Source organism: Pollachius pollachius, assembly GCF_949987615.1.
Source record: "Pollachius pollachius genome assembly, chromosome: 1".
Taxonomy (NCBI): Eukaryota; Metazoa; Chordata; class Actinopteri; order Gadiformes; family Gadidae; genus Pollachius; species Pollachius pollachius.
In genome coordinates, this window is record NC_136934.1 from 51,551,380 (window position 1) to 51,576,991 (window position 25,612).

Below are 25,612 nucleotides of genomic sequence, written 5' to 3' on the forward strand. Positions count from 1 at the left end.
CCCTCCTAACAAGATGCCTCTGCCTCCTCTTGAGCTGTTGCATATTGATGAGTGACCGGTCATGCCTGGTGCTGCTGTCCCTTTAAACGTTCATCAGTGTCTGTGTTGTCCTCCGCTTGGTTTTTAGTTCAGTCCGGTTCCCATTCTCAGGCCATTTCCTGGTTTTGTTCCGACCACAGTCGATTACTCAGCTGTGTGCAACATCTGAGTAAAGTACAGTTGAGTTTCAGACCAAAAATTGATCGGTTCTATCATAGTGATATTATTGCCTCCTTAGTTTAACAATCTTTAAATTTGCTGAGGTAGAATCATCTTCAAATTGTTATGATGTTATTATGTCATCATGATGAAGTATTTAATTATTTGGGATATTGAGTAAGAGCTGTCTTTTCTTGAATTAAATGGTTTGAGTTTCATTCAAACATGCATCCTTATAAAACTCAAGTCTTTGTGAAAGTATTTAAAAGAGGATCACATGTTTGCATATGTACTTTATTAAAACACAGCGTTTTGTCTCCCTCTAGTGATCATTTAAACCTCAAACTTTATCCACTTCACAAAAAAACAATGTATATTAACAGTGTAAAGTGTGTAGGCTACTTTTTCTCTAAAACTTTTTCATAGGTTGCAAGTTCCTTTCATAAATGCATTAATATCAAACAACAGAATGATTGGAATAGAATCAAATGAATTGCAATAAACCCCAAAAATAATTTAGCAAACCTGAAGGTTTCAAGTCAACTTTAATTGTATTTCTATCAAATTATAGTTGCGTGATATTTATTCTTATTCAATTTTGAAAAATATATACACACAGATACACTGTAGTAACAACTTGAACATGACATCTAACTTGTTTTTCAATGAACACATTTTCCCATTCTTGCTAAGGACCAAGAACCTTTGTATGGTTTTCTTGCCCCTTGTTAAAAATGTAAGCAGGGTAAAAAAAGACAGGAGGATGGAAGATAATTGTGATTTTATCAGCTGCTGGAAGATAGAAGGAAGCAGGAAGCCTAAAGGAAGGAAGGCACCTTGCTCAACGAGCCTTGCTCCATCGGCCACGTATTGAATCAACTCCAATCTCTCTGTACGACCTTGATTATGTACCATAATCAAGTTAACCACTAACTCGTTTTATTGTAGTTGCACTACTGAAAGTGGAAATAGAAAAGGGTGGAGCAGCAGAGTGGTGGTGTACGTTCCACACGGGTCTGGTGATGAAGAATCACTTATGTTTAAGACCCTTCGGACAGCAAGTATTTTATCTAAATTTAGAGCGTGATCCCCGGAAGATACAGACAGCAAAGTTACCAAGCATACGTTTAATGAGACAATGGGTGAACATGATTCTGATCGTAGCTGAGTAGCCTTTGTGGCGACATTGATAATGCGAATAAAAACTATCCAAGGAGAATGTACAGAAATTCCTCTCCATTGACTAGTAATTATATAAACAGGGTCTATATAATTGTATATTATAGTTACGATTAATATTTCCCCAATATCTTGTGATGCTCACTGCTCACATTTTGGCAGCATGGAGATCCTCTATATCTTATCTGTTCCTTTTTAGGTTTCTGAGCCATTTAAAAATGGCGATACATGGTATGAAAAGACTGGGAATCCCTGCTAAGGCGATGATGACCGCGTAGATCCAGGAGGGATAGGGGTATTCCACCAGGGAAGGGAAAACTTCCTGTGAACATAAAGCAAACCACCACTGATTATCGCGTGTTCCTGGTAGTATCGGACCATTTCACTAGCATTCACATTTACATTTAGCCGACACTTTTATCCAAAGCTACTTACAATAAGTCCATTTGTCAGAAGAAAGAGAAACAACAATAGATCTGTGTCGGTACAGTAAGGATGTTCATAGAACCAAGTGCAAAGCACCAATATTTTCTAGGTTAAACCATTGCCTGTATGCCCCAAAGGTAGCTACGATAAGATGCTACACAATGCTAAGTACTATTTTTAAGTGCAAGGACGTACAACATACAATAAGTGCATACATTAAGTGCCAGGCAATGTATCAATAGCATTACATCCAGCTAATTATTTACCGATTCAGGATCCCAGGATTTGTAGATGAGGTCTTCAGAGACTTTGTCCACGATGAAGGCGATGAGGATGAAGAGCATGACAGCCGGACTGATGACCCTCCACATGATCTGCCAGAAGATGTTTGGCTTGTGGCCGATCATGAAGACGATGTCATCGTTGAACCTGGGAGGAAGGAAACGCATCAAAAGAGTATTGTTGGAACCCAAAACCTTACAGCATATCTTTGGGATTGTCATTTGGGACTTATTGATCTATTTGTCAGGGTTCCCTCATTACCTGTCTATCCCGTATATGTAGACGACAGAGACCATCTCGCAGAAGGCCACCACCAGCAGAGAGACGGAGCCGCCGTAGCCGTCAAACAGAGAGAGCCAGTAGTTCCCTGAACCCTGAACGAATATCAGCCCCAGCAGACAGCACAGCAGACAGGTAACACCTGCAGCCCAAACAGAGCAGTCAGGGCCGCATGATGTACAGGGATAACACACAACGATAACACACAACGATAACACACAACGATAACACATATTGGCAACTACGGCGATACCAGAATCTAGCCAAAGAAATCCTATTAGGTCGTTAAACAGCCACTGTTATCTACAGCCAAGAAGACAGGAAGAGAGATAGGTGTCATTACGCAACAGGTAGGGGTTAGGCGTCTCGATCAGCGATGTGTAAAGGTACGAGGCATTGGGGGCCGAACCCACACCCTTCACACCCTTTTCTAATTCATAAGGTTCCCCCACACCACAATTGTGTGTGTTTTCCTTCCTATATTTCCAATGGAGGATGGAGCCGTGACAGCATGCAGACGGAGGTGCCGCCGTACCGGTGATGGCCTCTTTGGGCCACTTCTTGGGGAAGAGCTTGAGGTCCTGCAGGGGGACCAGGACCCCCTCGATGTTCCCGAACATGGAGGAGAGGCCCAGACAGAAGAGCATGATGAAGAAGAGCACCGCCCACAGTGGGGAGAAGGGCATCTTGGTGATGGCCTCCGTGAACACGATGAAGGCTAGGCCGGTTCCCTCCACTCCCTGGGACAAAACAGGACATGCTCTGACATTACGGGGGTGTAACTGTTGATGAGGTGCAACATTTATCTGACAATACAGGGGTGTAACTTTTCGATGAAGAACAGGAAGTCATTTTTGTGTCCTTACCTCACTGAGGAATGTGCCCAGGTTGCATGATTTCAGACTCAGTGTGTCTATGAGTGCAGAATTTGTTTGGTTTAGCTCTGTGAAAATTTGATCGTAGTTGGTCCCTGTGATGCTGCCTTCGGGAAGTTCAAACGCATTCAGCAATGCTAGAATGTTTCTGGAAAGAAAAATGGTTTTCCAGTTCAGCGGTTCAGGGGACTCCATCGTTGACACTAGCTGTGTTTTAACTTTCATACCCGGCAACACAGCTTTCGAATCTCTCTGTCGCCCTGAAGCCGATGATGGAGTAGACGACGGTGGCCGCGTACACGGAGGTGAAGCCGTTGATGGCGGAGATGATCAATGCATCCTGTTCACAGTTATTACTAGTTGGAAACAAGATAAGGCCTTCAGTTTGTCAAGGTTTAGAAGCCCTTAACAAATTAATGGGTAATGAGGAAATACATAAAAAATCCTAAAGTGATGGATACATGCTCTGTTTTCACTTGATGTTATTCAGATAAGTTTATCGTTTGCTAGTAGGAAAACTGGTTTGGAGCCTCAAAGTCTGCTGTATCTAACTTCCAACTTCCAGCAACTAACCCTAACCTCCAACTTTGACTTTAAGTCAAAGGTTTTAATTTAATGTCTTTAACCCTAACCTTTTCATAGTTAGAATCCTAACCCCTACCCTAACCTTTTCATAGTGAAAACCCTAACCCCATTACCCTTTCTTAGTGAGAACCCTGACCTCCTAACCCTTCCATAGTGAACAGTTAACCCTTTCATAGTGTGAACCTAATCCTTTCATAGTAAGAACCTAACTCTTTCATAGTGAGGACCCCACCCTTTCAAAGTGTGAGCCCTAACCCGTCCATAATGAGAACCCCAACCCTTTCATAGTGAGAACCTCACCCTTTCATAATGAGAACCTAACCCTTTCATAATGAGAACCTCTCCCTTACTTAGTTAGAACCTCACCCTTACTTAGTTAGAACCTCACCCTTTCATAGTTAGAACCTCACCCTTTCATAATGAGAACATAACCCTTTCATAGTGAGAACCTCACCCTTTCATAGTGAGAACCTAACCCCTTCATAGTTAGAACCTAACCCTTTCATAATGACAACCTCACCCTTTCTTAGTCAGAACCTCACCTTTTCATAATGAGAACCTAACCCTTTCATAGTGAGAACCTCACCCTTCCATGAGGAGAACCCCACGCTGCGTGTGTGGAGCCTGGCCTTCAGTGTGTTCGATCATTGAAGTGAGGTGTGCTCCCTGGCGTGAGGCATGGTGACTACACAGACACATGGAGCTCCTTACTGAACAGAGTTGTAGCTGGAGAAGCTGATGAGGCCCCCAAATGCCAGGGAGAAGGAATAGAAGACCTGGGCCCCCGCATCCAGCCAGGTGGAGGCCTTGGCCAGCTCCGCCAGCTGACGGAGGAACACACAAGGACCATTTTGATGTACTGGATACTTGTGTTGTGTCTTATCCTAGCTATCTGGGTCCTACACGGGGAACGGGTTAACCTAGTGGTGGTTAGTGATGGGCATTGAACATCCTTACTGCACCGACAAACGCCGCTTGTATTTTTTGGAATACTTGATTCTGATTGGCTGCAGGGTGTCCATTAATCCCTGATATATGGACACCTGCTAAGTAGTTCCAGTCAAATTGTTTGTTCAGCCTTGAAAACGAGAGCTGGTAAATTGTGAAAAATGCATTAAACTTTAATCAGAAAACGCGGTTATATGCTGTAGACCCTATAGTATCAGTGGTGTAAAGGCTGGAACGATACCTCCCGTTGCCAAGTCGTAGCTAAGGTCCGTCCGAATTACTGGAGGAGTGAACAACGTTTCTGTTGCATAAGAACCATACGGGAGGGTAATGGTTGTTCCAGGTATTAGTCAAACCCTCAGGCGTTACCAGGGAAACAAAGTTATGGCATGTGAAAAACGTCATATTTGGATTGTAAAACGCATGAAAATATAAATCAATGATCTTAATTTATTCTCTTCGGCAAGTGACCATGGTATAAGTGGGATGATGCCCTTCGAGGTGTCAAAAACATGTTTATTCGAGATGAACTCGAATAAGAAAAAGCATAGTTGTTAAAATATTTTGTTGCGTTCTTGAAGAAAGTAGTCCAATCAGGATCGCTTTGAACTCACTTTATTTGTTAAAGTATTTCGGTATGGTAACTATGAAGCAAAAGGAGGGGAATTGTATGGACACACGTGTGAGCGACAAACAGCAGGCCTCTCTACCTAACTCCCTAGTATGGACTGCCGGATGTTTCTGATCTCGTTGGCTTCAGGCCCTGCTTTAATACTGAGTAGGCGTGGCCTATATGACGTATTGGTTTCGCCCTCCTCACCTGTCTAAAGGTGCTGCCCTCTATGGCTGGAATAGTCATAGTAGCTCAAAATGTCGGGTCCTGCTTCCTAGTGGCTATGTGTGGTAATTCCGGCCTATGTGTTCGATCCTACTTCCTAGTGGCTATGTATGGTAATTACGGCCTATGTGTTCGATCCTACTTCCTAGTTGCTATGTGTGGGTAGCTTTATGTGTTTAAAATACGTAACAATTTCAATTGTTTTATTATGCTGTTAAGCAACAAGTAGAATAAACGGGACAGTCACCTCACCTGGAGGTAAGCCGTCCACGAGCCGGGCATACCAAACTGTTTATTGCCCTGCCTCTCGGTGATCATCCCTTACTTATCTTATGTGGTGTGGGATGACATCGCTGGTAACCATGGCGATAATCATCATCAACAATACCCGTGCATCAGTGCGGACTCACGTCGGGAGTGAAGAGGAACTTGATCCCGTCCAGAGAGCCCTTCAGGGTCAGACCCCGGACCAGGAAGATGGTGAGCACCAGGTAGGGAAGGGTGGACGTCACGTACACCGCCTGGGGGAACACGCTGCCTGGGATTAGTCACATTCAGGGCGCGGAGCGGACGCTTTCATCCAAAGCCACTTACAACAAGTGCATTTGTTAGAAGAAAGAGAAACCACAACCGTGACTAGGTTAAACCGTTATACAACAGAGATAGCTAGGGTAAGGCGCCAAGCAATAAGTACTATTTTTAAGTGCCAGGACATACAACATACAATAGGTGCGTGGGGGGGGGGGGGGGGGGGAGGCTATGCAGAGTCCAGGTGAAGTCTGAACAGCCTGGCCGTCTTTCTGAGCTCACTGGATGGGACGGGGTGTTTGGGAGTGTGGAGAAACGAGCGCTACCTTCCCAGAGGTCTCGATGCCGCGGCTGATGCACAGGTAGAGCAGCGCCCAGGCACTGATGTGGCAGACCACCAGCCACCACTGCAGCCCCCCGTCGTCCTCGATCAAGGGGGTGGTGTTCAGGGTCCCCCGGTACCAGAAGTAGTCCACAGAGGAGCTCCGCGCGCACTCAGACAGCACGGCTGGAGAGCGTCAGACCCCCGGAGCGGGGAGGGTTGGGGGGGACGACGACAACCAGAGGGCAGGGTGGGAGGGTTAGGGTTAGGGTTAGGGTGAGGGTGAGAGGGTTAGGGTTAGGGTGAGAGGGTTAGGGTTAGGGGGAGAGGGTTAGGGTAGGGTTACGGTTAGAGTTAGGGTTAGGGTGAGAGGGTTAGGGTTAGGGTTAGGGTGAGAGGATTAGGGTTAGGGTTAGGGTTAGGGTTAGGGTTAGGTTTAGGGTTAGGGTGAGAGGGTTAGGGTTTGGGTTACGGTTAGGGTTAGGGTTAGGGTGAGAGGGTTAGGGTTACGGTTAGAGTTAGGTTTAGGGTTAGGGTGAGAGGGTTAGGGTTTGGGTTACGGTTAGAGTTAGGGTTAGGGTGAGAGGGTTAGGATGAGAGGGTTAGGGTTAGGGTTGCGGTTAGGGTTAGGGTTAGGGTGAGAGGGTTAGGGTTACGGTTAGAGTTAGGTTTAGGGTTAGGGTGAGAGGGTTAGGGTGAGAGGGTTAGGGTTACGGTTAGGGTTAGGGTGAGAGGGTTAGGGTGAGAGGGTTAGGGTTAGGGTAAGGGTTAGGGTTAGGGTTAGGATTAGGGTTAGGGTTAGGTTTAGGGTTAGGGCTAGGCTTAGGATCAGGGTTAGGGTTAGGGTTAGTGTTAGGGTTAGGGTTAGGGTTAGGCTTAGGGTTAGGGTGAGAGGGTTAGGGTTAGGCTTAGGGTTAGGGTGAGAGGGTTTGGGTTAGGGTTAGGCTTAGGGTTAGGGTGAGAGGGTTAAGGTTAGGTTTAGGGTTAGGGTGAGAGGGTTTGGGTTAGGGTTAGGCTTAGGGTTAGGGTTAGGGTTACGGTTAGAGTTAGGTTTAGGGTTAGGGTGAGAGGGTTAGGGTTAGGGTTAGGGTGAGAGGGTTAGGGTTAGGGTTAGGCTTAGGGTTAGGGTTAGGGTTAGGGTGGGGTCAGAGTGCTGTACCTGTTGCGTTGGCGTTGAGGGGACACTGGCTCCAGGGCAGGGGGTCTTGAAAGGAGTTGAACAGGTACCAGAGGATCCAGGCGATGATGGTGTTGTAGTAGAGGCTGATGAGCAGTGACACACACATGGAGGCCACACCTGGGGACGCACACACCGCGTCAGAGCGGCTGGTCACAGGGGAGGCTTCCAGAACGGTGTCGGGGGTTTAGCCTTACCAACGCCCGTCAAACAGGGATGGATCGTAGACCACACCCCCAGACCACCCCTTCTTATGCGCTGGCCAATCGCAAACTCCAGGTAGAGCAGGGGGATTCCCTCCACGACTAGCAGGATGAGGAACGGGATCATGAACGCTCCTGGGAGAGGGAACAAGGGGCGGCTTAGAGTCCGCCTCGCACTAGGCCCGCTCGCGTTCATCTATAGTCTCAAAATAATAGGAATCGTTATTATTATTAATATTTGTCTTATAAATGATAATAAAATAAAGATTTATATCACTCCACATGTCCTGACCTTACCTGTGTTCATCTCACTGCATAGAGATGGAAATAATAGCACGTTTATGAGTAAGAATTACTCATGTAATTGAAAATCATAGAAAATGATGTCATATTTATAATATAATGCTGACTGGTATATGAAATTATATCCCATCACCTCTTACTTACCAGGATATGACATTATATCACCTTGAAGGCTTTACCTTACCTGTATATGACAGTATATCCCATCACCTTTGCCTAACCTGTATATGACATCATATCCAATCACCTTTGCTTAACACATGACATTATATCCCCTCTGTCTAACCTGTATATGACATCATATCCCACCACCTTTCCCTAACCTGTAATTAACATAATATCCCATCACCTTTGCCTAACATATGACATTGCATCCCCTCTGTCTAACCTGTATATGACATCAAATCCCACCACCTTTCCCTAACCTGTAAATAATATCAAATCCCATCATCTTTACCTTACACATCGATGCACACACATAGGATGCGGCCGGCACCACGGGGCAATGTACGCCTGGCTTCTCCCCACGTCACCGTATCGCTACCATTTACTACCGGGAAGGAGGCCGCTTTTCATGCACCGCAGCCTGACGCTGGCCTTCAGCGCGGAGGAGCTGATAACCCGGAGATAACCCTGAGATAACCCTGGTAGTCCTGGTAATGCTGACCCCTTGAACCAGGAACCTCCTCTCGAGCTACTGTAGGCTCCACTAATAACATTCTCCTTTGTTTGTGATTATCAAAATTTGTATCGAAAAACCTTTTGAGTTTTCGTTTCCGTTTGATACTCTAAACTTTCCTTTAGAGTATGAGAGTATTTTTTGAGGGATTAACATCTTTGTTTGATCCAAGTTGACCAGAAATACTCTCAATTAGCATAAAAGAGTTTGTTGAGTAATCAATATGACGAGAGATAATATGGCGCCATTGGTGATGGATCCATGGGGTTTGTTGTTATTGAGCCATGTGATGGGTTGCTAAAGGATCCATATGATCCGTTGCTATTGATCCATATGATCTGTTGTTATTGGTCCATATGATATGTTGCTCAGTGATCCATATGATCTGTTGTTATTGGTCCATATGATATGTTGCTCAGTGATCCATATGATCTGTTGTTATTGGTCCATATGATATGTTGCTCAGTGATCCATATGATCTGTTGTTATTGGTCCATATGATATGTTGCTCAGTGATCCATATGATCTGCGAGCTGAGACTATGAGTCTCTACGGAGGGTTAATATTACACCAGGTATCACCTCACCACTCACATGTTAACAACACTGCTCAGTGACCCATCTAACTGGGACCAGCAGGGACCAAGTCCTCTGAGTAAGGAGGGTAAACATTACCCCAGGTATCCCTGGATCCTCCACCATCACGTTACACCGCTGCTCAGTGACCCATCTAACTGGGACCAGGACCGGTCCGGCCACGGCCTGCTCCCCAGACATGGACACCCGTGGATACAAAACGCACGAGTGACGTCCTTACCTCCTCCATGGCTCTGACACAGGTAGGGGAAGCGCCAGACGTTCCCCAGCCCCACGCAGAAGCCCACGCAGGTCAGCATGTACTGGGCCTTGTTGTCCCACTTGGGGCGGTCCCCAGCTTCCGTGGTCTCCAGCACCTCAAGCTCCTGGTGGCTCAGGACTCTGGAGTCCAGGTCGGGGTTGGGCAGCTGCAGCTTCATGGTGAGGAGGTCTGAGGAGCTCTGCGGGTGCACCTACCTGTGAAGTGCGGCTTTATGGGTGAGCGCTGAACTTATGGACAGGAAGGAGGAAACCAACATCATGTTATCTGATGAAGCAGCAGAGGGCTGATAAGAGCTGTTAACGTGGCGACCCCACGCACACCTCTGGCATGTTATGGTGTGTTGTGGATTCAGATAAGAGGTAAGTTAAGGGCAGTTGAGGAAAATATGCTCACTGTGTTTCACCTGTTCACTGTGTTTAGTCAAACATCTACGCGTATACATTTAAAAAGTACTCTAATACAATTCTAATATACTAAAAATATAGATATATTTTTTATAAAATACATTTTTTGTTCATTAGTAATTAGTAATTCTTTACTAAACTTAATAGTTACTAAAGAAAATACTAATGAGTATATTTTCTTATTATTTATTTATGAACGGATGCATGAATTCAATAATGTATGTATGACGGGAATGCCTCGTTAAACCATTAATATTCATACAAATTAACACGTACGAGTGAATAATTGTGTTATTATCAATAGTCTGTTTGACCGTCCCCTCGTCTCTATCTAGGGCACTCATCGCCTCGCCCACTGGAGGTCGCTGTTACTCAGAGGAGAGGACCGGCAGGCTGGAGCCTGACGAAGCATTGGCCGCTCACTCTTCAGGAGGCGCTGGAAGCCGTTTGGTTCATCCCCACGTTCACAGATTATCTGCCCAGTGCAGCAGTCCCGTCAGCACCTGAACCGCCGTAATCCCTTTGGAAAGGGTATTGGATATTATATATATATATATATACACATATATATATTTATATTTATGGCATTGGATACTGCCCTGCTCAAATCGAACGGGGACGGTGCGGGACTTAACGAAACATTTCATAGGCATCCCTCACAAGAAGAGCCATGGGTGTGAGCAAAGTGGACATAAGTAGGCTATGATTCCCCGGAATCCTCTTTAGGAATGGAGCCGGCTCGGAGGTCTCAGGGACCGCAGGGCTGAAGAAGACGTGTCCTCTGGATCGCTCTCCTGCAGACCGTTCTGTGGTTTCGTGGCGCATCGACTCGTTTCCATTAGTTGTGCGTCGCGCTGCATGGCTGCACCATGGCCACGCTAGTGTGCAGGGTCCAGTTCCTGGATGATACCGATCCGTTCAACAGCACCAGCTTCCCCGAGCCCAGCAGACCTCCGCAGTATTCGTTCAGGGAAGAGATTCCCCTGATCAACCAGATCGCTGGAGTTCACCGGCTTCTCAAAGCCCCTCACAAGGTATGTTTCTCCCCTGACAATATTAAACCTAATATTTAACCTAAAGTAAGGGATTCACTTTGTTATTGATTACAGGACACTTTTCCATTGATGTGATACATGAATATAGTAAGGTAGGCCTACACCCAGCATGGGGTAGGCCCACGAGTCTTTCTGTAACAGTAATATCAGCTCCGGGGGGAGCGTGACGCTACGGGGGGTCCAGAATGAGGTCCGGATGTCAATCAGTAATCAGCCATCAATCAGTGGAGCGGATTAATGTTTGCCAGAAGCTCTGCCGTCCTCTCGGGGTGGAGTTGTGTTTGCGTAGTTCTGTGGACTGTATCATTTTATTCATTTCATTTCAACATATGTTTTCTCAACATTGTTTCTGTTCATAAACAGTTTTCACATGTTGGTGTTTTTGAGCATTGGGATAGGTTGAGCATTGGGATAGGTGGTCTGTCTCGACTTATCTCACCTGATAAGTCGAGACAGACCACGTCTCACCTGATAGGCTGGGGCAGACTGTTAAAGGTCAGGAAAAAGTCAGAGCAACCTCAGGAAGATCTGGGTACCAGGAGCATGGCTCAATCTCTCTCAATCTCTCTCTCTCTCTTTCTCTTTCTCTTTCTCTTTCTCTCTCTCTCCCTCTCTCCTCGTCCCTCTCTCTCTCCCTCGCTCTCTCTCTATCTCTCTTTCTCTCTCTCTCTCTCTCTCCCCCCCTCCCTCTGATCAGCAAGGGATGGCAAACCTTCCACCAGAAAGAGATGGAGAGAGAGAGAAAGAGAGAGAGAGAGAGAGTGAGAAGATAGAGGGAGGGAGGGAAGGAGAGAGAGAGGGGGGGAAGGGGAGAGAGAGAGAGAGGGGAGGGAGAGAGAGGGAAAGAGAGAGAGGGAGAGAGAGGGTGAAAAAAAGAGAGAGAAGGGAGAGAGAGAGAGGGGGAGAGAGGGAGAGAGAGAAAGATAGATGGAGAGAGAGAGAGAGAGAGAGAAGGGAGAGAGGGAGAGAGAGGGAGAGAGAGGGGGAGAGAGAGAGAGGGGAGGGAGAGAGAGGGAAAGAGAGAGAGAGAGGGAGAGAGAGGGGGGGAGAGAGAGAGAGGGAGATAGAGAGAAAGATAGATGGAGAGAGAGAGAGAGAGGGAGAGAGAGGGAGAGAGAGGGAGAGAGAGAGAAGGGAGAGAGAGAGAGGGGAGGGGGAGAGAGAGAGGGAGATAGAGAGAAAGATAGATGGAGAGAGAGAGAGTGAGAGAGAGAGAGAGAGAGAGAGAGAGAGAGAGAGAGAGAGAGAGGGGCAGACAGTATGAACAGACCAAAGGCTTGCGGTGCTCTGAGCGTAGAGGGGGAGGCTGGGTGCTCGCTCCAGGGAGTGGACGGACAGGCGTACCGGCCGGGGGTGTGACACCTCCCCCGCCCCCCCGCTCGGTGGCGTCAGCGGGTGTTTTAGGAAGCTTGGTTTAAGTATAAATAGGACACGCTGCACATGGTGTCCTGAGGGCCGACTCAGCAACCGCCAGCTGAACCCAGCCCCAGGGCCACGGTCTGGTCCCCGGGGCCACGGCCTGGTCCCCGGGGCCACGGCCTGGTCCCCGGGGCCACGGCCTGGTCCCCGGGGCCACGGGCTGGTCCCCGGGGCCACGGCCTGGCCCCCGGGGCCACGGGCTGGTCCCCGGGGCCACGGGCTGGTCCCCGGGGCCACGGGCTGGTCCCCGGGGCCACGGGCTGGTCCCCGGGGCCACGGGCTGGTCCCCGGGGCCACGGGCTGGTCCCCGGGGCCACGGGCTGGTCCCCGGGGCCACGGGCTGGTCCACGGGGCCACGGGCTGGTCCCCGGGGCCACGGGCTGGTCCCCGGGGCCACGGTCTGGTCCCCTAAACCCGTCTCCTCAGCTGCAGGGCTAGCGGCTAGCATCTAGCGGCTAGCGGCTAGCGCTAACCCAGGGGTCTAGGTCTCCTTGAGCTCCTCCAGAGCTCGTCAGCCCTCCGGCGATTCATCCGACATCTGGGAAGGCAAAAACCAAAGTGGTGGTCGTCCACGGTGAACCGACTGGTTTCTGCCAAGTCACCGTGTACTGACTGGTTTCTGCCATGTCACCGTGTACTGACTGGTTTCTGCCATGTCACCGTGTACTGACTGGTTTCTGCCATGTCACCGTGTACTGACTGGTTTCTGCCATGTCACAGTATGTATCAGTGTAGGTCTGCTTACCGACTGTCTATGCAGTGTAGGTCTTCTAACTGACTGTCTAAGCAGTGTAGGTCTTCTTACTGACTGTCTAAGCAGTATAGGTCTTCTTACTGACTGTCTCAGCAGTGTAGGTCTTCTTACTGACTGTCTCAGCAGTGTAGGTCTTCTTACTGACTGTCTCAGCAGTGTAGGTCTTCTTACTGACTGTCTCAGCAGTGTAGGTCTTCTATAGTTCAGCAGCTCGACCACAGATAGTTTGCTGCTCTTCTCTCGATGGAAACTGTGACCAGGCTCTTTCTGACTCAGCCCTTCGATATAAATGAGTTATGGTCCTTTCAACGCAGACTGCTGATCACAGATGTGAGGGCCGCTATCGTAGATGTTTTCTAACTCTGCGTATGAAATATTACATAAAACAGCACTTGCTGATTCTGTAGTAGAGTGGACTCGGTGTCATGCATTAGAAGCTGTTGTGGCCCTGCTGAAGGAGACACAGGACGTCCCCTTGGTCTGAAGGGCCTCTGAGGGCCTTCTTTGGCACCGGTGCCTTCCTGCAAAATATTCAGAGGAAATTACAGCGTTCCATAATGAGAAGTTCAGCTAAATGCTGTAAAATACAGGTTTGTCTATCATTCCTGTCAAAGGACTCCTGAATTCCTCTACACATTGTTATGTAGGCTTGCGGCTCTCATGGTCTGACATAGTGTTCTGTGGTGTGATTGCTGCACACATATCAACACACACACACACACACACACACACACACACACACACACACACACACACACACACACACGGCACAACTTGGCTGTAGTAAATCATTATAGCCTCCACCACATGCACGGAGGACTGGGATCTATACGTTCTGCTTGTGGTTGCTCTGTCATGCGTGCCGTGTACTCCAATAAGAGTGCTTTAGAATGAGACCACAACTTATAACAATACACTCTCACTTTAATTCTTTAAAGATGTTTACCGTCTGTATCTCTGATTTAACGAGCGATACGTTTACCAGAACTGCCAATAAAGACCAATGAAGATCGGCCTTCTACTCCAACAACAATGAAGGAGAGGTTGACCTTCCACAGAGGCACACCGAAGACATTTGGAGTGAGATAGTGTTCTGAAATTGAAAATTGCATGGTGTTTATTTTTAGTTCCTCAGGCCAGAGGACCACAGTATGCCGGTTGGAGGCAGAGGCCAGACCTCAGTGTGTGAGCAGAACCTTGTGGTGGTTCCTCCGGACCTGGCCGCCGGGGCCTCTGGAGGAAGCCTCCTCGTTCGACGATGTCGTGGCTGAGTAGAGGCGGGCCCGGTCACACTGACACTGGTGGCGTCGGCTGCGTTAGGCTACAGAATGCGGAGGGAACAAGCGTCCACAATGCAACCTTTAGGTCCAGCTCTGGATGGATTGATCAACGATCAGATGGGTGAGGGGATGGATTTGTGAATGAATGCATCTGGATCTGTCGATTCTTTACCGTGGCCCATAAGAGGCGTAGCCCGCTGGGTACTGGCAGACGGACTCGTCCCAACCGTGCGCCGGAAAAAAGCCTTTCTTTGGATCCACGTTTGTCTAATTACTGGTTCCAGCTCGGCTGCAGGGTTTAACGGGGCTGTTTACTTCAGGCCGTGACACGGCAGGAGGCGGGTACAACGCTCGGACACAAGGACAGGGGGGAGAGGAGAACTGAGACGAAGGGCTGTTTCAACATGACCTTGGCGTTAAGGGTTAGCACCACTGGCCCACGTGCCCTGATACAGGGTACACACAACACCTCCACCCTGTTTCACAGCGGCTCTCGGCGTGACCCGTACGGCCATCCAGCCTAGGGTCACAGCGGACGGCAGCGTCTCGCTCTGATGCTGGCGCTAGACGTCCGGCTCCAGTCCATTCCTCCTCCCTTGGTTGTGGTGTCTCGGCGGCCGTGGACCTCGCTCCGCTCTCACGTCTGGGCTTAATGAGCCTCTCCATCTGAACCCCTCCTTTAATCTGGCCCAACACTGGGCTCCTACACCCCTGCTGCTCCCGCTCTCGGGCCCGGCCCTTGTGGCTTTGGTCTCATTCCGCGTCCTCTTCCGCTCTCGGCCTGGCGTGCCCCCCCCCCCCCCCCCCCCCGCTGTGAGGACCGTTTCCGTGCTCGGTTGGCCCTGGGTTTCATGTCATCCGAATGTGCTTTTAGTTTAAAACGTGTCGTAAAAATAGAAAAGAATGCGTTAAGAATGAGACTGGCTTCTTTTACAGTCACCTCACAGGGCTGTGAACTCCAGGTGTTTTGTTCCAGGGTTAGTTACTGCTAAGAGGGTTAGTTAGTGATCAGAGGGGTTAGTTAGAGAGCGGGCAGAAGGGTGAAGAGGACGAGGGAGCGAGACAGACCTGGGGACCAGAGAATGAGGATTGTCTTCCCCAGCAGATGTTTCCTTTCAGTGCTTGAGTCCCTGAGTGCTGTGGAGTAGAACAAGCAGAGCGATTATACACATCAAAGCGTTCTGAGCACTGATGTCTTTCTCAGCTTCTCCACCAGATTCAATCAAGTCACGAGTAGATGGACCCTGACGCTAGCCCGGCTTCCAAAGTATTTTCCAAAACACTGCCATTACGATTCTAATGATTATGGGAGTTTGATGTTTCCCAATAACAACCCTAAATTAACACAATGTTGGGTCTCTACTACCGCAATAGTGAAACAATATTATTACAAAGACGGAGAAAAGCTCTCATTGGATGAGAGGGCCCCCGTGCACTTTAGGTGACACGTGCACGTCAGGGTAGACTGCGCATGTGGAGGGGACACTGTGCATGTTAGGGGACACCGTGCATGTGAAGAGGACGACGTGCACGTGGAGGAGACACCTTGCACGTGAAGGGGACATCGTACATGTGAAGGGGACACCGTGCACGTGGATGAGGGGACACAGTGCACGTGGAGGGGACACTGTGCACGTTGGGGAGCGTGCACGCACCGTGGACAAAGCCAAGGCCAGGGCCGGACTCCTGACCCCCTAACCCCCTGGTTCCTGTCCTCAGCTCTGCCGTCTGCTGAGGTCTGACTCTAACAGGATCGGGTATAAATAGGTTAATCTGACCGCCGAGCCCTTAAAGCAGTGGCTCCATCGGTCGGGTGGAGCCCAAATGGCCGCCGGCCTCCTGAGCGCGTCCTGTGATTCCAGTTGTATTCAGACCACCAGGGCGTGATATATACATGTATCTACGCCTGTACATACAGTACAGGCGTAGATACAGTCTGCCGTCAGACTTGAGAGGCCGTTCTTGAGTCTGATCTGTGAGACGAGGGAGGGCTGCAGCACCATCGAGCGGACTGCTGAACTTGAGCTGCATGAAGGGCTCTTGCTTGTGACCCCATGAACGGGGCCGTGAGGGGCCAAACTCAACAGGAGCCACCAAGGAGATCTCATCTAGTCCTCGGTTCAGGATTACCTGATCTGTTTGAGTCACACTCACTTAGTGCTGGGCGATTAATCAAATTTTGATCACGATTTCGATTTTTAGCGTCAAACGGTCTCAAAATTACCATAATCAAGTTTTTCAAAAAAATAAAAAAAAGCTGGTTACGTAGCTGTATATTATTTTAGATTGGAAATTTTTCTTTTTGGATCATTTTGTGTATTTTTTTGAGGCGCGACTTCAAAGTTCTCAGCTACAAAGTGTTTTTGGGGGGAGACATGCTAAATAATTAGATGCTTTCAAATTCAAAAATAATCGTTTGAATAATCGTGATTTCAATATTGACCAAAATAATCCTGATTATGATTTTTCCCATAATCGAGCAGCCCTACACCCACTTCAATACATACTATGTGTACTTGAGTACAATGGTTAAGGTGTTTTTCATTTCCAAACAAAAACGCAATAATCTCCATCGACAAAAATTAAAACGACGTTTTTTTCTTACCGACTGGGGGGTAAGGGTCAGAGGGGCGTCCTTATGTTAAGCCCTTTGAGACTGTATCTGTGATTTAATTGAATTGAATCGACGTATATGAACCTTATGATCAGCCCAACCCTTACCGCCCTGTTGCAGGAGTTCCCTCAGTGATCAATAAGTAATCAATACGTCCTCTCTCCGTCCCCAGCTTGATGACTGCTCCCTCCAACTGTCCCACAATGGGAGCTACCTGGACCTGGACTCTACCCTGGCCGAGCAGAGGGACGAGCTGGAGGGCTTCCAGGTAGACGGAGGGTAAGACCACACCCACTTACCCCCCTCTGCCCGCTGTCTGTCTGTCTGTCTGTCTGATATGTCTGTCTGTCTCTTCTATGGCTTTAACAGTATCGCTGTCCGTCTTTCTGACCCACCGTCTGGCTGTTTGTCTGTCTGATATGCCTGTCTGTCTCTTCTATCGCTCTTACGGTATCTCTGTCTGTCTTTCGGGCTCACCGTCTGGCTGTCTGTCTGCCTGTCTGTCTCTTCTATCGCTCTTACAGGATCTCTGTCTGTCTGTCTTTCTATCTGCTATCTGTTGTCTTTCTATCTATGTATGTCAATTTCTTTAAGAGTATCTCAGTCTTTCTGTCTGCTTGTCTCACTGTTTGTCTGTCTGTCTGATATGTCCGTCTATCTCTTCTATCGCTTTAACAGTATCTCTGTCTGTCTGTCTTTTTATCTGCTCAATGTTTCTCTGTCTGATATGTCTGTCTGTCTGATGTGTCTGTCTGTCTCTTCTATCACTTTAAAGGTATCTCTGTCTGTCTTTCTGTCTGCCCGTATCACTGATTGTCTGTCTGATGCGTCTGACTGTCTCTTCTATGGCTTTAACAGTATCTCTGTCTGTCTTTCTGTCTGCCCGTCTCGCTATTGTTCTGGCTGATATGTCTGTCTATCTCTTCTGTCCCTTTAATAGTATCTCTGTCTGTCTGTCTTTTAATCTGCTCAATGTTTCTCTGTCTGATCTGTGTGTCTGTCTGATGTGTCTGTCTGTCTGATATGTCTGTCTTTCTCTTGTATCGCTTCAACAGTATTGCTGTCTGTCTTTCTGACTGCCAATTTCGCTGTTTGTCTGTCTGATATGTCTGACTGTCTCTTCAATCGCTTTAACAGTTTCTTTGTCTGTCTGTCTTTCTATCTGCTCACTGTTTCTCTGTCTGATATGTCTATCTGTCTAATATGTCTGTCTGATATCTCTGTCTGTCTCTTCTATTGCTTTAACAGCATCTTTGTCTGGCTATCTTTCCGTTTGCTATCTGCTGTTTTTCTATCTATGTATTTCTGTCTCTTTAACAGTATCTCTGTCCGTCTGTCTTCCTGTCCTTCTGTCTGTCCCTCTCTTTATTTTCCTTTGACCCCTTATGTCTGTTCACTTGGTGGAATCGTTTCTCTATTGGTCGGTTGAAGAGCGACTGAATGCCAGGATACCCTGTGCAGAAGTCGAAGGTAAATGGTCTTAGTGGGAAGGTGTTGTATGTTCTCTGCCCTGCTGGTTCTGCTGGGAGCCACAAAACAAAGAACTAGTTATTAATAAACTGAACTCAAGTGCTGGTTTTATTAGAGAGAGATCGGTTTAGCGTGTCTCTCTGATTGAACAAGCGTTAGCTGGTTTAGCTGGATGAGTTTCAGATGCCGTAGTATATCTGCTCGCTCTCTGCCGGATTACTTATTAAAGTAGAGCCCGAATGAAAAGATGGAAAGACAACAAATCATTCTGGCAGCATGAGTCTGTATGTTATGCTTCAAATCACTAAGAGTTACAATATGTAAGATTTAGGATTTCAAGCTCGCTCCAGACGCAATGTTGGAAAAAATCCCCACTTTGCTACTTCATACTGCACCTTTAATACATCTAAACTATTCATCACTATATGGACTCTATATCTGTTCTTTGTTGAATCATCCAATGAACCAACACATTTTCCTATTCTAAATGAAAGAGATGGAGCATTGTTGGCTCTTCATTTGTTATTGATTATTAAATACGTCGGCTACTCTAGTAGACTCATTGTTAATAAATAAACCAAGAACATCATTTGTTATTCATTGCCATTACATCAAGAGGTCGTACTTAAGAAAGTCATTATGTGTCCCACCATCTGCCCTGGAGTAAGATGTGACTGTTGTTAAGGTAGTATGGCATCCATCCATTTTGGCATCTTAGATACCTTGTTTGCCCAGCCAAACAGGCGGAATGATTTCATCGTACCCCTATAAATGGTGAATGCACTGTGTTTCTACAGCACTTTTCTAACCAGTGGCCACTCAAAGCACTTAACAATATTGCCTAACATTCAGCCATTCATGCACACATTGACGTCGGGGTCAACCATGCAGGGCGACAGCCAGCTCGTCAGGAGCAGTCAGGGTGAAGTGTCTCGCTCAGGGACAACTCGACACTCCGGGGCCGGGGAGCCGGGGATCGAACTAGCAACCTTCCGTCGACCAGCCAACCTACTCTACCTCCTGAGCCACATGCCCCCAATAGCATGGATTGATCCCTCAACCCCTTGAACAGTAACCCCAACACAGGTTCCCTCAGACTCACTCAAACCCAGCGGTGCCAAACGGAGCCGACGAACACGGGATTCAAACGGACACGCTGCTCTGAAGCTCGCCCCTTCAGACCTGGCAGCGCAGCGGCAGAGTTATAAAAACCTTTCTTCCCTCCGTGTTTCGCTGCCTTATATGGGCGGGGGTCAGCGCTGCATGGACTGTGTTGGCGTGCCCTCACACTGTGAACACGTTGATGGCTGATGTCAAACCCGCCGTTGGCACGGCGATCCCAGTCGGCTCAGACCACAAATACCCGTGGATTTATTTGCCTACGCTGGAATTTACAAACTGCTCTCCGGCTCATGTGTTTCTGAGGCGCGTTGCGAGCGGCGGCGATGGTTCCCCGGTCCTGAGACGGGTCTCGTGAGCGTCTAGTGAGCAAGGGGAGAGTGGTCGTCTGGTTGCCGTCGGAGACGCGGCCCTCAGCCAGGGCCCTCAGCCAGCGCTCCCAGCCAACTGGCTGCAGCCGGTTTAAACGTGTGCCATTAAAACCAGCGCTGTCTCCCAGTGGTTCCCTCCCGTGCCGCTATGGTGGGGGGGGGTTGGACCATTATTCTGTGATAACACGTCGTTCATTAGCCGTTGGCTTGGTTTGATGGTGTTGATCTCCTGAGGAGGCAACTCCCACTGCCTAGCCCGGTTCATCTGGATGATCGCTGAGATTTTAAACGAGTGGTTGACGATGCGATTTACCTTTCCTCGTAACTCTGTGTCTCACCTCTGCTTCTACTGGATGAGGTCATTCTTCCCTTCAGCGGGAGCCTCACTCGGCCTGGGTTCTCCCGTGTGTTTAAACGCCTTGGCTACAAGCTAACGCAGGCTATCAGCTCTTCAGCCTTAGACTGCTATTTCTCTGCGCTTGTTTCCTGTAATGTTCAATTAGTTGCGTGATGAATTTCCTAAACAAGAACCTCAGACCTGGTCCGGTCCAGAACCAGTTTAGGGCACAAGCATGCTAGCTAAAACCAGTGGAACCATTACAAATTGAAAAAGATTGGACCTTTACATCCGCAAACATCATGTTTATTTTTTATTAAATCTTTATTTAACCAGGGAAAGTCTCAATGACACAAAAACCTTTTGTGTAAAACAAACGGATACATTTAGATTTCAGTCCACAATTATCACACAATCAAAAGAACGTTTTGGAATTCCATAGATGCTAAATTAAACACAGGGACAAGTTAAAATGCTTCCACTCTTCAGGTGTGTCGGAGATCTTGCCTCCTAAACACGTAAAGTCAGCTTGCATCCGCGTGTGAATGACATCGCTGACCGCTTAGGGGGAGTTCCACACAGATGGTCTGTCCAATCAGATCAGACCTGGCTGAGGACCCTCTGAAGCCCCCCCACCACGGGGGCTTCAGACCCAGGGACCCCCACACCACACCCCCTCGTCCCCGGGGTGGGCGACGTCCCTCTGGGTCTTTGAGCTCGCGCAGGCCGTCCCTTAAGGCGGGCGTTCAGAAGAAGCATCACTCGTGTGGCCCCCGGTTTGGCCGTCGCCCGGCGGTAGAAAGAGAGGCCGCTTGTGTCGTCTGGGTCTGTGTGAGGACCGGGCGGCCCGCTGGACATACGCTCCCAGGGCCCCACATGGCGAAAGGAACCGGAAGGGGGCCCAGAGCCTTGGAGGAAGGCCCGGGTGGTGTTAGGGAGGGGGGGGAGGGCGGGGTATGAAGCACATGTTACCAATTAGGTGTCGGGGTTTCACTTGATGCCTTGTCAGGTGATTTTGACAGATGATCGGTATATGAACGCTCTACGCGTGTGTGTGTGTGTGTGTGTGCGAGTGTGCGTGTGTGTGTGTGTGTGTGTGTGTGTGCGTGTGCGTGTGTGTGTGTGTGTGTTATTGACTCCGTAATAGTTTTAGCCTGCTACAGGCTGTTTCAGCCTGTAGCAGCCTGTTCAATCTTAGATGATTTACAATTCACATAGCAGAAATATTTCAATCCCCTCGAGTCTTATAGATACAGTTATAACTTTATTTATCGAGTGTATGACAAATATACACACAGTTTATTTGTCTGATTAATTTACAGTTATAGCTTTATTTGTCGTATCTATTAAATGTCTCACGAGTCAAATTCCAGAAGGTTGCTTTCCATATTTTCCTATCCTGTTAACTTTTTCCTACGGCCCATATATTGTTTTATTGTTTTTTTGTTTTTTTATTGTGAGTTTAATGTCGTCTGTGGACCCTGAGGGACCCGGTCAGAAGTTAAACTAACCAAGTAATGTTTACGGAAACAAAAAGTGCAACTTTAACTCCAGATGATGGTAGGAGGGAAGTCTAAGGATAATATTAACAGACTGCAAAGCACAACTTTATCATTCTTTACCGTGTGTGTGTTCATTCATTAACAGTCTGTCATTCTGTAAAGAACCAGTCTGTAAAGAACCAGAACATTTTCAGTCTGTAAAGAACCAGATCATTATCAGTCTGTAAAGAACCAGAACACTATCAATCTGTAAAGAACCAGAACTTAGGGAACATTACTTGTCTGTAAAGAACCAGAGCATTATCAGTCTGTAAAGAACCAGAACATTATCAGTCTGTAAAGAACCAGAACACTATCAATCTGTAAAGAACCAGAACTTAGAGAACATTATTAGTCTGTAAAGAACCAGAACATTATCAGTCTGTAAAGAATCAGATCTTAGAGAACATTATCAGTCTGTAAAGAACCAGAACATTATCAGTCAGTAAAGAACAAGAACCTACAGAACATTCTGAGCTCTGCTCTGGAGGCAGGAGCGCTCCTCTAGGAGTGCTGATCCAGGGGGCATGCACCAGCTTTATGTCTGTCATTAATTGGCCACTGAGGGAAAGCACTGGTTTGACTGGTTTCCAACTATGAGGTAAACTGTTGCCTCTCTGCTCCCCACTTCAGTCTCTGAGGGCCCACATTATGGGATGTTTTAGAATCAGGGGCCCAGGAGGGCTCCATCCAGGCATGAAGCCTTCCTGGCCTGGGCAACTAGGGTTAAGGTGGAGCGTAACAAGGCTGGAGCTGGAGAACTAGGCCTAGGGTTGAGGTGGAGCTAGGGTTAGGGTTGAGGTGGTGCTAGGGTTAGGGTTAAGGTGGTGCTAGGGTTAGGGTTAAGGTGGAGCTAGGGTTAGGTTTAAGGTGGAGCTAGGGTTAGGGTTAAGGTGGAGCTATAAGCTAGGAGCTAGGCTTTATTAGGCACTGTGAGCTAGGATCAATGAGCTAGGTACTAGGTTCTAGGAGCCAGGAGCTAGGCACCAGGAGCTAGGAGCTAGGCACTAGGAGCTAGGAGCTGGTTACTTCAGAAGCCATGGCGAGGGGAGATATCTGTGGTCCCGTTCCCAGTGTTTCCTCTCTGTCTCTTAACCCTGTTGTTGTTTCCTCAAACAACAGATTGATCACCAGAGGGCATTCATCCGAAGACACATGAATGCTATCACTCAGTCAAAATCATTTATTTCACAAATGAGCCTACTACTTACCAACAGCTAGCCAGAACCCTGCTCCTATGAAGTACCTTGCAGTATCAATGTTTCACGTATTCTTTGTGTGAGCCTATTTGCTTGTTAAACACCATTGTTACCATTTGACGATTGATGTTTGCATAAATAGTGACCTTCTGCCTTTCCTTTCTCCACAGGAGAGGCAAGAAGCACAGTATTGTGCTGCGCATGCAGCTGTCCGTCCGAGTCCACGCCTGTATCGGTGAGTCCACTGCCTCCAGCACACTGTCCTCATCCTGTTCCACCAGCCCTGTAGCATACCTCTCTATTATCGCCCTCGTTAGGCTCATGTTATGCTTGTGGTGAAATAATGGCTGATAATGAGCCCAGATTGCGGGCCTCATGGTGACCCTGATCTGTGATGACGAGCTTGTGAGGAGGTAATGGGGTCTCAGACCGTGGTCAGAGAGCCCCCCCGACCACAGGATGGGCTGTGGTAGAAGACCACGCACACGCACACGCACACAGACACGCATGCAGACAGACGGGCATAGGATCCTAGCTGTGGGGTGGAGGCTCAAAATCACTTAATATTTAATTGATAACCCCCACCCTAAGTCGTAGTTTAAAGTGGGGTCCCGGTGGTGACAGAGTGAGGGTCCCAGGTGGTGACAGGGTGAGGGTCCCGGTGGTGACAGAGTGAGGGCCCAAGGTGGTGACAGGGTGAGGGTCCCGGTGGTGACAGAGTGAGGGTCCCGGTGGTGACAGGGTGAGGGTCTCAGGTGGTGACAGGGTGAGGGTCCCGGTGGTGACAGGGTGAGGGTCCCAGGTGGTGACAGGGTGAGGGTCCCGGTGGTGACAGGGTGAGAGTCCCGGTGGTGACAGGGTGAGGGTCCCGGTGGTGACAGGGTGAGGGTCCCAGGTGGTGACAGGGTGAGGGTCCCGGTGGTGAAAGGGTGAGGGTCCCGGTGGTGACAGGGTGAGGGTCCGGTTGTGACAGGGTGAGGGTCCGGTTGTGACAGGGTGAGGGTCCCAGGTGGTGACAGGGTGAGGGTCCCGGTGGTGACAGGGTGAGGGTCCCGGGGGGAGTGGTGACAGGGTGAGGGTCCCAGGTGGTGACAGGGTGAGGGTCCCAGGTGGTGACAGGGTGAGGGTCCCAGCTTGTGACAGAGTGAGGGTCCCGGTGGTGACAGGGTGAGGGTCCCAGCTTGTGACAGAGTGAGGGTCCCTGTGGTGACAGGGTGAGGGTCCCGGTGGTGACAAGGTGAGGGTCCCGGTGGTGACAGGGTGAGGGTCCGGGGAGTGCTGACAGAAGGTTGTCTCTCCTCTAAGCGGATGCTGCCTTCCCTCTCCTCTAAGTTGACAGCCACCTGTTGCCCCCCCCCCCTCTGGTTTATCTGAGCTGTAAGCTGTAGCAGCTCACTGTTGCATTGTGGGTCTCACAGACGTTTCAGCCTCAGTGTAGCAGGTGCTTACCCCGGTAGCCCTGGGCAGCGGGGCGCAAATACCCTGACCCTAACCCAAGGGATGTGGGGGGGGGGGGGATACTGGCTGATTGCTGCTGTCCGATCCACAGTGGGACCCTGACCCCCAACACTGGGGAACCCTGACCCCTCACGCCGCCCAACACCCCAGGACGGACTGGAGGGTACACATAATGGAGGCTGGGTCCTCACTCACCACTCAAACCCCTCTCATGCTCTCCGTCGTGTTCCTCACTCCAACCTCCATCGTCAGCCTCCTATTGGCTGCGTTCTCCGTTCTCTCGTCCCCTTGGGTCTCGGTCTAGCGAGAGGTTCCCCAGCTGTCTCTGAAGAGAGGCCTGGCCCGGGGGCCCTGTAGGATCCAGCGTGTGGCTCCTCGGGGTCAGGGGAGATGAGCTGGTGTGCAGCTGGTGAATCATCTGTAGAATAGATCATTCTCCCGGGTTGGCGGTCCTAGAATGAAGCACTTCAGAGTCACCAACGTTAAAATGACCTGAACTGTTGCGTGTTGTTGGTTGGTAATTATTTGTTTGCTATGTTTGAAATAATGTTTTATCAAATTTTTAAAGGTTTGGAAAAAGAAGGTGGGCGTTAATGACTTTACATTTGAAACAGGTGTGAGTTGTTTGTTGTTCCCTGGTCCGGTGGTTCAGACTCTCGATGTTATCTGAAACCTCCGGACACATTAAGACTTCAGCTGTGACGTTCACGGTGGACAAAACTATCAGCGTTTCAGAGTTGTCAATTTCACAGCTCAGCTGATTGCGTGTGTGTGTGTGTCTAATGCGTGCCCCATACTAAAGGCAAGAGCTTATCCAGTCTCTTCTCATCATAGTCATTAGCGCACACACACACACGCACACGCACACGCACACGCACACACACTGTTAGTCAGAATGCTCATTAGCGAGG

General features: G+C 48.6%; 2 protein-coding genes across 2 annotated transcripts in view; one reads left to right on the plus strand and one right to left on the minus strand.

Annotated features, from left to right (window-relative positions):
- Nucleotides 1-1,558: 1,558 nt before the first annotated feature.
- Nucleotides 1,559-9,837, minus strand: slc6a19b (solute carrier family 6 member 19b; the record flags this gene model as incomplete). Its single annotated transcript, XM_079750570.1, has 12 exons — nucleotides 1,559-1,699; nucleotides 2,070-2,247; nucleotides 2,347-2,506; nucleotides 2,900-3,104; nucleotides 3,231-3,387; nucleotides 3,467-3,595; nucleotides 4,536-4,648; nucleotides 6,021-6,131; nucleotides 6,465-6,646; nucleotides 7,620-7,757; nucleotides 7,835-7,975; nucleotides 9,639-9,837. The coding sequence occupies 12 exons, from the start codon at nucleotides 9,835-9,837 to the stop codon at nucleotides 1,559-1,561; spliced, it is 1,854 nt and encodes a 617-aa protein (XP_079606696.1).
- A 741-nt stretch (nucleotides 9,838-10,578) lies between these two features.
- The window catches only part of fhod3b (formin homology 2 domain containing 3b), a 76,023-nt gene continuing 60,989 nt past the window's right edge, over nucleotides 10,579-25,612 (plus strand). The window contains exons 1-3 of the mRNA XM_079740226.1: nucleotides 10,579-11,118; nucleotides 17,379-17,485; nucleotides 23,414-23,478. Of these exons, the coding sequence (XP_079596352.1) occupies nucleotides 10,954-11,118; nucleotides 17,379-17,485; nucleotides 23,414-23,478 (337 nt within the window). The 5' untranslated portion in view covers nucleotides 10,579-10,953. The remainder of the gene's footprint in view (nucleotides 11,119-17,378; nucleotides 17,486-23,413; nucleotides 23,479-25,612) is intronic.